Here is a 14,241-nt window from a genome sequence, read left to right as displayed (position 1 = left end):
AAAGCTCCTCAACAAACTCACATCCTTCCTGCACAATATGAACACACACACATCAGGCGACAAACATTTTAAAAGCTCTACTGAGAAAAGAAGCAGAGTTTCTTCATTAGTTTAAGAGAAAACAGAAGTCGGGGTTAGTGGAGCGTGAACATGGTTTGAGACACACTGGTGAAGCGATTGCTCTGACTCAAGCGCTTCCCTGACACACTGCGCTTTATATATATATATATATATAAAAAAAACTGTGGTTTGATGTTTTTAACCCACACTCTGGGGTGATCACTTCAGCAAGACATTCGACAAGACAGCATGACGCAAAGAACCTGCCAAAGTGCAATTTCTTCTGCTCCAACACATCGTCATGAACATAAGCCAAAACTAAATAAACAAAAAATAACAGATAAATAACAATAGTACAATTAGTGGTTTTAATCCCAAAGACATTTTGACAAGATATACTGTTTAAACATTTCAAGTTGCTTTAATGCAATTTTCCAACATAATGCGATTTTTTTTCAGCATAAACAAAGTTTCAAAATTATTGGCACCCCAGGAGAAAATAACAGCCTGTTTTAATACAGCTTAATGTAATGGCTAGCAATGTTGAGCGCTTGAACATGCATTATCTCCCACAAGTATTTCTGCTTTATTTATAGCTGTATTTTGGTCTCATCAAACACATCCAGAGACTCAAGACAAATTTTTTAAAACTGTTCCATGCTTATTTTTAAGACCTTTTTATTTCCTTTGTATTTGTAACAGTTCATTTCTTCATATTCATTACTTGACTTGTAAAGATAAAGACATGTACGTATAAACAGTTTAAATCTTCTCAGTTTAACTCGTGTTGATATCAAAGATGTCTTAAGTCTTAATGTTTGTGTCTCAATAGCCGCGTTTCCACCGAAATTACCCGGAACAATTAGTCCCAGGAACTTTTCTTAAGGAACTATTTGGTTCCTCCAGACCTTCATTGTCTGCGTTTCCATCGCGGTCTAAAGTACCATGACGATTAGGCAAATTAGTCCGGTGACATACGACTGCGCGTGATGAGCAGTATGCTACAATCAAACTGATTATTGACACAAAGTAAGCTGATTTTAATGATGTAAAATATTTACTCGGCTCATTAAAACACGAATTTGGCCACAAACCTTTGAACAGCAATAAAAGAGTCGGCCGCAACCAAACCGATGGTGTAGTGGTTAGGATTTGGCGCGCTCACCTCTGCGGCCCGGGTTCGATTCCCGTTCAGGGAATGAATTATTTTTTATCTTTGGATAAAGGTTCGTGTTTTAAAAAACGGATGGTCTATCTTCTGAAATCTGATAACGACACAATAACAAGCATGGAGGAGATTCGAGCCGTGTTGCATTGCTTTGCTAAAGAGGTCATTGGGAAAGTGCTGGAAAAGAGGCGAGCAGTAGTAGTAAAGCGAACTCAGTATGCTCGTAACGCTAGACTTAAAGTAAGCAAACGGATTTTGTCAGCTATTGCTGAGACTGACCCTGTGATGACTGAGATGAAGGCGTGTGTGTGCGAGCTTCTCTCTGCACTGTTTTCCTGTGTGAACATCGCCCAGCTCGCTTAACACACTTTATATTTTTAAGTATACTTTTTCATTGCGGGTCGCCGTTTCCAGTTCCCGCTGTATTTCGACATAAATACTTAAGGCCTGGACTTCGTCGTCGGTCCGTTAGATGTGTTGTTTAAAAAAAACTCTATTGTGTTGATTCAAATTGCAGTCACTGTACGCACCGTAAGAGACTTTTAAAAACGGCAGTGGAAAGGAAAAAAAAAACGCTGCGTGCACTCAACCAATCAGCATGTTCAGCACCCAAGTCCCACCCCCTGAAGGTTCTGAACTTTGAAAAAGTCCCACCAACTGATTAGGGACTTTCTGATGGGGGAAATATTTTACCCGGAACTTAATTTAGACCCTGATCCCGAGTACCTCCAAAAGTCCCTAGTTCCTGGGGAAAGTTCCTGTGGTGAAAACACAGCTAATATATGGAACATATTCCTTAGCACGGTGTCAATACTTTTGCCACTTATTGTCTCATTAACTAAAAAGTGAAAATGTGTGTGTATAAATACACACACACACACACACACACACACACACACACACACACCTCATTTTAGAATGAACTGGATTGAACTGAAAATTTGAATCATTGTGCATATAATGCTTATTTTCTTGAAGGGGGCCATTACTTTTGGAACTGACTGTAGATTTGAATTACAGAAACACACTAGAGGTGACCTTCACTATCTTATCATAATGTCTCACTGCTGCTTTACACAACCGGTATGCGGTCTTGCACACTTTTTATATCTCGCCAGTTCCACTTCCAGCCAACACAAGCATGATCCGACTGCTCTGCCTCACACGCCATAGAAATGCACACGGGGTCAAAGGGCATAGCCTAGACACATCAGACTATGCTCAGAAAACGTAAATCAACAAAATGTTTGAAGATTACCGGATTATCTACTGAGGAGTGTCTGTGCAATATACTCTGCATTTGAGACAGAGCCATGAGCTTGAGCACTGTGGTGAGCTGCAGGAAATGGAAAAACAATAGAAAAGCAATAAACACCCAATCTTTCCCTTTACTAGAGTTTAAAAAAAGGCCAAAAGATTCCTTAACTATCGAAGGGAAGGCGTGCGAGAGTGTTTATTTTCTCACACTTTCCCCACAGGAGAGGCTTCAATTACACAGAGCCAGAAAACTAGTCAGCACTTAATAATCATGGTAACAGCTCGTCTCACAAGGTTTCAGGCGTTTCACTCATCAGTAGTGTGTTACTGAATGATCCCTGATTGCGGTCGCTTTTCTACTCGGCACTTCTTTCTTAAAACGCGCGTAGTGGATGAGTAACCAAGACAGGAAGGGATATAAAATTCTGCACCATCAACTTTCGGGAGATTGGGTAGGTGACTTGTGAGGCACGTTCTCAGAATCAGTCCTAATAATTAAAAAAAAAAAAAAAAAAAAAGACAAACCAACAGATACATCTAATACTCCAATCCTAAATAAATGGACATTGAAAAGGAAAGAAAGAAAAAAACCAAACAACGCTATACCACACTAAATGCCAAACTCACATTCATGGACAGACACGATGGTTTAGAGAGGATGCTATGCTATTACTGATGACTATTTTACTAATCAATGTTAAGCGCAAAGTAAACAAGCGATCAATTCATGTTAGGGCTGCGCAATTAATCGAATATCGATCGCGATTATGATTTTGACCACCCCTGATTACATGAACATGATCGACTGCGATATTAAGGTTTAAAGTTCGTCCTCCGCTCATAGTAAACTCCGCTGCAGATCAAATCAAGCGCTTCCTAAACTTACAGCCAGGCACCATAGAGCGGCGCTCTATGATTCATCCACAGAGTAAATCCGTGTTATGGATAATCAAGTTTGGGAAAGTTGTGGGAAGCTTGGTGACGGTGACGTCGCGCGATCGTGGTGTAGTTCGTTTATAGCGTACGGTTAGCTGTTTATCTCTGGAGATTGTATTTATTCTTCAAACTTCATAAAAGTTGTGTTCCTTTGTGAAAATGACCTTGATGGACAAAACGTGTTAGCGTTGTAAACTTTTGCTGATCACAGAGATTATTTTTTGGGATAATCCAAAAGCCTATGTGGAAAATCCTATTGGGTTTTTGTCGAGGGAACCGGTGTGATGATAACTTCCGGGTTCCGGGACACAATGACGTCGTCCCTGCGTCACCGCTCTATTGGGTGATTTGTCTGCGTCTCTCCTCCTGTAAACACTGTTATTGCCTTTTCTGCATACGCCTGAATTGTTCTCATTTGGTTGCATATTGTTATATTGAATTGCATATTTTCATTTGGTTGATGGCATTTTTATTTTTACTCATCCTATATTTCAGGTAGGATTTTATTTATATTTTGCATTTACGAGATGACGCACTTTAAGGATCAGTCTAATTTGATGCAAAGATTTGTACATTAGCAGGAATGTAGCACAACATGGAGGTGAAAGTGAAAAGGTCTGTTTATTTAAATGTGAAAGTGCAATAAAAATATGTTGTCCCTAAAATCGATGAATAATCGTGATAAATAATCTCAATATTGATCAAAATAATGATTATCATTTTGGCCATAATCGTGCAGCCCTATGTCATGCCAGATTGCATAACTATATTAGCACTTCTCCGCTAAACAGTATTACACAGCAGTGTCAGACAGTCAGCGAGCCAGTCAGTAATTCAGCCAGACAGTCAGTCACTCAGTCACTTACCCAAGTAGGCAATCAGCCGTTTATTCAGACAGACATTCATTCATTCATTAAGTCAGTCAGTCAGTCAGTTGCTGAGTCACTTACTCAGGAAGACAATCAGACAGTCAGGCGCTCAGTCAGTCAGCCAGTCTATCAGACGGTCAGTCAGTTGTTCAGTCATTTACTCAATCAGTCAGTTAGTCGTTCTATCAGATAATCAGACATTCAGACAGTCAGTCAGGCAATCAGACACCCAGTCATATGATCACACATAAACAGACAATCCAACACTCAGTCAGTCACTTACTCAAGCAGACAATCAGACAACCAGTCAATCAGCCAATTGTTCAGTCACTAATTCAGTCAGTCAGTCTATCAGAACATCAGACCACCAGTCAGTCAAATGTACAATCAGACAGTCAGTCAGTTGTTCAGTCACTTAATCAATCAGACAGTCAGTGAGTCAATCACTTACTCAAGTACACAATCACCCAATAAGACCATCAGACAATAAGTCGGTCAATCAGACACTCAGTCAGTCAGCTAATCAGACAGTCAGTCAGACAATCAGATAATCAGTCAGTCACAGACTCACAACTGAGACAATATTACACTACATAAACCCAGCTGAATGAAAGACGATTACCTGCCTCAATTTCACTATGCGTCAATCTCTGCCACAGAACATTTACCTAAACAAGAGGAAGATTCTCTGTAACTATCACTCACGTAGCTTTTGTGTCATTACTGAACAGGAGGAAACAAACAAACAAACAAACCTGCAGGATTTGATTCACGTTGTAAATCTGCAACGTTTTCATTCCACCTTCCCGGCATCACCTGTTCAAAACTGTGACTATCCAATCAGCACATCTTCACAGCCTCACTAGTCCTCACTCAGCTCGGACTAAAGATCTGACCCAGAACATTTATAAACTCGTGTAAACAGCTTGGATGGTCCTTTTGCTCTTTGGCCCGGAGAACACGACGGCTGTTTTGTCCAAAAACTACGTGAAATGTTGACTCGTCGGACCACAAAATAAGATTCCACTGTGCTCCTGTCCATCTGAGATGAGACCAAGCCCAGAGAAGTCGGCGGTGCTTCTGGACAGCATTGGCTTCTGCTTTGTAAAACCTTAACTTGCTTCTGTGGATGCAGCGGCGAATGGTGTTGATCGACAAAGGTATACCAAAGTATTCCCGAGCCCATGTCAGGATATCCATTACAGACTCATGACGGTTTTTAACACAGTGACGTCTGAGGGATCGGGGATCACATGCATTCAGAAGTGGTTTTCAGCCTCGCCCTTTACGCACCGAGATTTGACCGGATTCCTTGAATCTTTTAATTATATTGTGCACTGTATAAGGTGAAATGACCAAAATCCTATCGATTTATCTTTGGGGAACATTGTTCTCAAAGTGTTGGATTTTTCGCTGACCAAGCCTCATAAAGTGGTTCATGGGTGAGAACTGGACTGCCTCAGTGTGTCCCCCAAGGGCTCTGGGGGAAGGGAAAGGAAGGGAATGGAAAAGGAATGGAAAGCACATAGTCTACATTCCAGTGAAGACCATGAAAGCGTTGTGGCCATGAACGATTCACTCAATCTGCCGTACTCTGATCCCATCTGTGGAACTGCAACTGACCAGCGAACCTGCAAATGACCCTAAAATGAGGTGCTTAAATGGATCTGGGTCTGGGTGAGCCTTCAAATAAGCTTCATGCATCCCATCACTAGACATTGTGAGAGTGTGTGTATAGAGAGAGCACCGTCCGTTCTCAGAACAAGGCCATCGTCCAGTGCCCTGTACTCCCGCATGAATAAGGGGCATTCATCTAACAGACGGCTGGCAGATGCGAAAAGCCTCGTCCATCCGCTGCGGGCCAGAGCGGGTGCCGTTACAGAGACTCGAGTACCATGGCAACGCAGCACAGACCCCATAATCATGCCACACAGCTCACTCGTCCATTCACTCGCTGCTGAAAGAAAGTCTGAAGAAGTGTGGATTGGGAAATGTATTGAAGTTTGGACACACAACCAAGTAGTCAAGAACATTGTGAATTATTATTCCAGTCTCGAAAAAGTAGCTTAAAAATGCCCAGTGCAGGTCTGTATGAGATACAAACTCTGCATTCGTTCATGTAAGAAGCAGCAGGAGTGGCCTGGGAAAGAATAAAAGCTCTGGACGACTATTGTCCTTATCATTATTCAGGCCTCGACTGTTCAGAGCCTTTATGAAGGAAGAGAAGAGGAGGAGGAGGAGGAGGAGAAGAAGAGGGTCAGGGTGGGGCAAGAGCACAACAAAACCCCAAAAGGCTTTTCACGCTCACTTCCAAGCTCAGCTCACGGCGGGTTTTTTTTTTGGGTCCCCACCCGAAACAGCTCGCTCATTACATAGACAATGTCGAGGCTTGCTTCATTTTCCCTTCCCCAGAGCCCACGCAGTCACTTCCTGTTTGTGAGCCCCTCGCTCAGAGGATCCTATTCTGCAATGGAGGATGTCGGTCCAAACAATGTTGCAGTTCCACCATCTTTTACACACTCCACCCTGACTACACTTTCACGCCATATAGGCTGTAGGCTAACTGTTCGAGTTCTTGAAACCGGACACATTATATCGATAGCACTCTGGCCATCAGCTGAGGTGCTCATAAAGACCGTTTATACTCATCACGGCATAGACGTGGACACATTCTAGTATGAGACATGGCGTAATTACTAACACAGAGCGATTCTTCTGACGGACAAGCCAAGCACATGGTTCCTCTCAGGAAAAACAACCGCGTCTATCATCACCTCCATGCATGACACACTGCTCTGACTTCACACATACCAGAAAACAGACGACGCAACGGTTAAGCAACAGATGAAGAAACAGATAACGATGATGTTTAAAGACGCAACGATTCGAGCCGGGCAATGTGACAATATAATATCCATATCGTGACCAATTAAACTGCAATACTCATTTCGGTTGTTGCGATACATTTTTCTAACTTTTTTTGTATGTGTAAGATATAAAACGAACAAAAATTTTATACAGATGTTTTTTCTGGTAGTTTGTCAGCAAACCTGAATATCATGACACACTCTGTATTATGGAAATGTCTTCAAGTATCTTAATATGATAAACACTTCTGGTGAATTCTCTAATCTGATTGGTCAGACATTGTTGAGGGTTTTTTTTTTTTTTCCTACGATGTTTTCATAGTAAAATAGTACCAACTATTTTACAAGGACTTGTCTGGGGGACTGTCACATAAACTAATGCCAAATGCCAAATTAAAAGCGTGTTGTTATTCAACAAAAACGTTTACTTAATGTTTATGGAAGGAGTCTCCAGTGTCAGAGCTTTGTAAGAGTCAGGAAGTTTTCCGCCACAAAAAAATTAGTCAGGACGTTACGCTTTCTAGATTTCTCTGTAACACTAATACCTTTGTTTGAAAAAATATATACATTATTCACTTCAAGAGAAAGAGATGCTGATGAGGGAACAGCTGTTCCACAACATGAAATAGGTCCCAAAAGTGGATCATGACGTGACATTAGCAACTATTTTTTTTTTTTTTATAAATGTCCTCGTTAGCATTGGCACCCTGTCCAGGGTGTACCCCGCCTTGTGCTCCATGCTCCCTGGGATAGGCTCCAGGTCTCCCCGTGACCCTGAGAGGATAAGCGGTATAGAAGATGGATGGATGGATGTCCTCGTTAGCGAACTGCTACGATGTAAGAAGGATAAAACACTTCAGGATGTGCTGTAATTGGAAAATAATCAGCTTCAGAGTGATAACTGTAACTCTGATTGGTGTAACGAGTCGTGTCATCGATTATTTTCCTATATATTTCATTCGTTGCATATCACTAGTACTGATTTCATACAGACCTAAAACATCAGATCGGTGTTGGATCAGATTTGACATATCTGATTTACACGCCAAAGTGGCTTAAAGTGCGCTGAAAAAAGCTTGAAAAGACATCGTTATGAATCAGTATCATGTGACGGATGATACGTGGAGCATCTCCTAGTTACAGGAGCGAAAAATGTCAGAGCACCATCTCATCATTCACACACACACTCTTACTTTAAAGGCTGTTGATCACTGAATGAATGTTACTTTCTCTCCAACAGAAGAATCAGTACAAAGTTCTAGTCTACCTCTGGATGGAGCTCATCAACTGGAGGCTGCAGCCTGGAGACTGCTGCGGATGGTACCACTTGAAGTACCATGGAAATGGCTTTGGACCTCAATACCACATGAACAGTTTCGCTGTGGTTGCTGGGACTACGGTTGCTGCGATGGATTTAGGACTGCAATTACCACATACAGTTTTGCACTCAGGTCTCCTTTAGTGAACAGTGATAAACTTTCTTTTACTTTCACACTATCCGTTGTTACCCAGATGAGGACGGGTTCCCTTCTGAGTCTGGTTCCTCTCAAGGTTTCTTCCTCATATCATCTTAGGGAGTGTTTCCCTCACCACCGTCGCCACTGGCTCGCTCAATAGGGATAAATTCACACACTTATAATCTCGATCCTGTGTTTATATGTTTCTGTAAAGCTGCTTTGAGACAATGTCCATTGTTAAAAGCTCTACACAAATAAAATTGAATTGATGCACAGCCCTTATGGTTTTACCAACATTTATCACGCAGGACGACTCCTGACAGTACGTAATATACCTACATGTACTACGGAGGTCCTGATTTCCCCAGCGCAGCACCGACTATTCTGGGAATGTCCCCTGAGTGAACTAGAAGTGAAATCGGGACTGTTTTCTTTCGTGACACCTTTGGCTGAAGATGTACGCCTCCAAACTTCTGCTGTGCAGACAACATGATGTGGTCGGCGTGGAAACAAGGCTGTCGACTAGAAACAGGAAGGCAAGGCTGTGTAACATCCTGCCGCATGCTTAAACCATACACTTTCATACAGGAGAGTTAAGAGAAACTACAAAACGCTACGTTATTTCTGTCGTGGCTTCTGGGTCGCTCTAAAGCTTCATAAATAATATACAGACACACACCTGGATATAAATAAAGCTAGAGGAAGTCATGGAAAGAAGTGGTTTCCATTTACATCTCTGGATGAAGGGGTTGTGAATAATTTATCGTTTAATAGAGAGGTTGTATGGACTGAATCTAGGCCACATGGTCCAAATTATCCTCTGAACAATAATAACAGCAGGGCGATGCTTTCAGAAAGAGGGGGATTGAATAGGTTGGGTTTTGGACAATCTTTTATCTAATCTAATCTAATCTAACCACATGCGTGGAGGGGAAAACAGTCTAAGTGGTTAAATCATTATTGATGATCTCAAAGCTGTGATGTCGACTTGACAGCGTTCAAACTGGTCGAATAAATCAGTATCGTGTGTGTGTGTGTGTGTGTGTGTGTGTGTTCTGGGTGAAAATTCAAAAGAAAGCATGCATATCATTTAACCCGGGTTATTTACTTTGCATATTTGCACAATAGCAGGACTGATAAACCAGGGTTAGAGAAGTCACAGCACATTTCCGCCGTCTCAAATCTTCCCTCGGTCATGTCAAACTCCCCCCTCCCCTCCCCTCCCTACAAAGCCGCAGGAATAAACCTCTCCTTTCTGAGCCCCAGAGGCCTTAAATATCCGCGGTCCAGAGTTAAACCAGACGCCCAAGAATGAATCAGCTGGTGCGGGACGCCGCTCTGTCCCGGGCCGCTCTGTCCGTCCCCACCTCCCGCTCCTTAGTCTCCCCCTAGCCGTTACTGTTTGCTAGCCAAATCCTAAATCCCTCCCTACTTCAAACGGAGTGCACTAAATAGAGCGCTATAATATATATGACATTAACACACACGCCCTATTACAGTGCGCTTGTGCAGGGAGTATGGGGAGATTTGGCATTCAGCCATATCTACATAGTTAGCATAGCAACGTAACAGCATAGCTTATCGAGGAAAGGAAAAACAGTGAGAGTGTGTGTGTGTGTGTGTGTGTGTCCGTGTGTGTGTGTGTCCCTCTCTCACTCAATCACTCACCCCTCTTATCGAGATCGTAGCCGACCACGACGAAATAATCCGCAAGCCTGGTCATCCTCGGTTCCACGGCTACAGGCCTTTGTTGTTGTCCACTTTCCGTGCGCGGTGTATATTCCTTTCACATTCTGAAAGCAGCCTGAACAGCGGACTGGGCGACAGCATCATCCTTCCAGCAGCAGCTCGCCGCCATACTGTAGCCGAGCCGTGCCCTGACAGCGACGTGAGCATGCGCAGTAAGACTCTCACAGGAAGCGTGACAGGAGTGAACGACCAGTCTTTATTCAGATTCATATTTCAGTCCAATGATTGTACTGTTTTCACACATTCCTTGTAGATATAGAAATGCTGTAGAGAAAAGATATCTTCAAAAATAATGCAATTCATTGTTTCTACATTTAAATAAAATAAAATAAAAAATACTGTAAAGAGCAGTAAAGGGTAATAAATGAAAGAAAGTCATTTGGTGTGACGACCCTTTCCTTAAAAAAAAAAAAAAAAAAGAGTAGTTTCAGGTAGAGTTAGTGCAGTTTTATAAGGAAATGAACTGTAAGTTTTATTGAGCATGTTGCAGAACCAGTCACGGTTCTTCTGGAGACTTTGACGGTCACACTCGCTTCTTATTTTTTGCAGCAAAACCAAGCAGAATTCATTGTGTTTTTTTGTCTGAAAAGAAGTCTCTCACATAATACGCTGCTTTCTTTACTGACATACAGACATTTTTCTGTAACATTTTATTTTGTGCTAGAAAACTAATGTTTGGAAATCTAAAAAATGTTTTTGTATTGACTCGATAACGTACAAGTCATAAAATTAAAATCTATAACAAAGTTTGTGCTAAAGAAATAGGGTGCCAAAACATTTGCACTGTACTGTACACACACACACACACAGACAAAGAAATGCTGTAGAGCAAAGAAGCCTTCAAAAATATTGCAATAAGATTTTTCTACATTAAAAAAAAATACTGTAAAGAGCAGTAGAAAAGTAATAAATGAAAGAAAGTCATTTGGTGTGACGACCCTTTCCTTTAAAAACAAAAAAGAGTAGTCTCTGGTACAATTAGTGCAGTTTTATAAGGAAATGAGCTTAAGTTTTATTGAGTATGTTGCAGAACCAGTCATGGTTCTTCTGGAGACTGTGACTGTCGCATTCGCTTCTTATTTTTGCAGCAAAACCCAGCATTCTTCATTATATTTTTTCTCTGAAAAGAAGTCTCTCAAGTCTCTTAATAGTCCTTTGCGACTGTTGCTTGTCAGACTGTATGAACATTCTCCCATACCTAGATGATTGGTTGCTCTGCGCTCAGACGAGGGACCAGGCTGTGCACGATACCCAGCTGCTACTAGGCCACGTTGCCAGGTTGGGTCTCTTGTTGAACAGGGCAAAGAGCTCACAGTCTCCCACGCAATCCACCACGTTCATCGGGGTGATGACTGATTCATCCACAATGCGAGCCTCTCTGTCTCTGTCTCGGATGACCAACATCTTAAATATTTTTGCCCAGTTTTGTCTGGGGGCATCTCTCCAGTATGGGATTTTATTGAAGCTGATTAGAATGCTGACATCGGCCACCTCTGTTCTTCTCTGGGACTGCTTCACCTGCGGCCCCTGCAGGTGTGGAGCAACAGTTTTCTGCCAGACCCAGTCCTTCAACGCCATCGGCGGATCATACTGACTCACAGTTGTGTGTGTGACCTCCGACGGTCAAAAAAGGTACAAAAAGGATTGGTGGATCGGTACAAAAAGAATTGGTGAGTTTCATGCTCTGTCCGTGAGTCAGTCCTGCATGAGATGGAAACCGGAGGGTACCAGAGTTGTCCTCTGGCCCAATCCAACTTTCCTTCCTAAAGTGCTCCACCACCAGTTCATTAATCAGTCCATCGAGCTGTGTTCCTTCCAGCCGACAGGCCTTGAGCAGTGTTCTCTGCTCCTGTGCCCCATATCGGCCTTGAGGTGCTATGTAGAGGCTACGGCACAGTTAAGACAGTCGGAACAATTGTTTGTCTGCTACATAAAGAAATGCTGTAGAGCAAAAATACCTTCAAAAATAATGCAATGAAATTTTTCTACATTAAAAAAAATACATTAAAGAGAAGTAAACAGTAATAAATGAAACAAAGTCATTTGGTCTGACGATCTGCCGATGGTCTGCTTTTACTGAGCATCTTGCAGAACCAGCCACAGTTCTTCTGGAGACTTTAACTGTTGCACTTGCTATATTTTTACTATACATCATATGTTACAAACCTGCTTTACAGTTTACACGTCTACTCAAAGTGCTGCTGGTCTCTAATTTCACTGTTGCATAATGGTGCAACGCCCATAGTAGACTTTGTGATATGTCATCATTGCTTTAGGTGCAGCCTGACACACACACACACAATCACACACACACACACACACACACACCAGCACTCCAAACAACTGCAGGAACTTGTGCCATGCTTGGTGTCGTTCACTGGAAACATAGGCAAAGCAAGCACCACCAATGCTTTACATAGGTGTCAGAGTCTTGCTCCTGCATGGGAGGAAAAGGCTGAAACTCCCCTCCGGATATCCCTCGAATCAGAGGCTTGCATCCTTGTCTGTCAGACACTACTGAAAGAATTCCAACACTTCCTATGTAGAAGGTCCTTTGACACAATGTACTTCTCACACCAGGATTGCAAACATTCCCCAAGCACCAAGCAATGCTATCAAGCACGGTTTGTGTTTGAAGTCATTTACTTTCACTAACTTCTTGCTGTTTGTTTTGTTTGTCAGAAGAGTAGCACAGAGTCTGGGGCAGCAATCAACTGTAATCAAATACCCTGAGTAATCCCACAGTCAGCAAACACTGATTGCACTACAATGGAGTGTAAAAAGCGACTGGACGAGAAATGCTGTCGAGAGGCATGTCCGATTTCACGAGGGATACAGAAGAAGAACGGAGCTCTCTCTGCGATGTGCAGTGGTCCAAAAAGTTTAATTAAAGATGAGGAAATGAATCAGACAGAATGAGAAAGAAGGATAAAGATGGTACATGCCTTCCCAGCTCAACAATACACACACCGTGATTGAGTTTCCAGCATTACCTTGGGAAAAAGTATTGGCAGTAATGAAGTCTTGCATACAGCTGGATTGTTGCCATATCCAGTTCCCCTCAGGAGCTTTTACTGGTGTGCTGCCAGGTCGTATTCCTGCACCTGCAAGCTTTTAGGAAAGAGGACGAGAAGAGCGTATGCATACATTGATAAAATAAGCAAGATAATAAGGGAGAAATGCAAAAAGTTGCAAAACATAAATGAAGAATATTTTTTATTAAAATGCAAATATTGCACATTCATCATGACAATGAGATTTCATAAATGTTAATAGTAGTCCAATCAGATTTCATTTCAGGTGGATTTCAGTGACTGAATTCTTACAAAGGCACATCATTTCAACCCAATTTAGAGTCACCAATCCACCTACAATCAATCTACTGCTGTGTTTTTGGGGGTGGGAAGAAACCAGACAACCCACAGGAAACCTGGAGGTGTGAAGCGACCTGCTGCACCGCCATGCCACCTACCAAAGCTTCAAATCTTCCCACAATCTCCCAAATCTTATTTATTTGGGGGTTTTTTTCATTCTGCTTTTAATGGAAAGGTTTTCCTAGTGCATCACTGCTACAGATTTTCCAGTTAAATGAACCCCTGGTGGATAGTCTACAGTTTACAAGAAATTTGTACACTTTTCTAGTTATACTGTATGCTGCTGTGATCCCACAGTTCCTTTCAGTGTTCAGTTCCTTTCAGCCATGCTACATGTAATCCATCTTGTATTGTTGTCCTGTCTGTGTACTGAATTGCTTATTTATAGTTCTCCATATTTATTATATATTGTACCCTTGTCTCACACTGTAATGTATTTGCACCTCATCCTATGTACCATACTATAATATTGCATGTCACACCATGTTCCTTGAAAAAAAAAAA

At 42.0% G+C, this 14,241-nt stretch overlaps 1 protein-coding gene across 5 annotated transcripts in view; it reads right to left on the bottom strand.

Annotated features, from left to right (window-relative positions):
• Positions 1-10,896, bottom strand: part of sbf1 (SET binding factor 1) — a 70,217-nt gene extending 59,321 nt beyond the window's left edge. For 3 of the 5 annotated variants that reach the window (XM_053650840.1, XM_053650841.1, XM_053650842.1), the window contains exon 1: positions 10,283-10,896. In XM_053650840.1, the coding sequence (XP_053506815.1) occupies positions 10,283-10,337 (55 nt within the window). In that variant the 5' untranslated portion in view covers positions 10,338-10,896. The remainder of the gene's footprint in view (positions 1-10,282) is intronic. The other 2 variants (XM_053650843.1, XM_053650844.1) reach the window with 1 other exon arrangement.
• Between the last annotated feature and the right edge of the window lie 3,345 nt (positions 10,897-14,241).

The sequence above is a fragment of the Ictalurus furcatus genome, chromosome 19 (genome assembly GCF_023375685.1).
Source record: "Ictalurus furcatus strain D&B chromosome 19, Billie_1.0, whole genome shotgun sequence".
Lineage (NCBI taxonomy): Eukaryota > Metazoa > Chordata > Actinopteri > Siluriformes > Ictaluridae > Ictalurus > Ictalurus furcatus.
The sequence above is the reverse complement of the archived record's forward strand: the minus strand, read 5'-3'. Positions and strand labels throughout refer to the sequence as shown.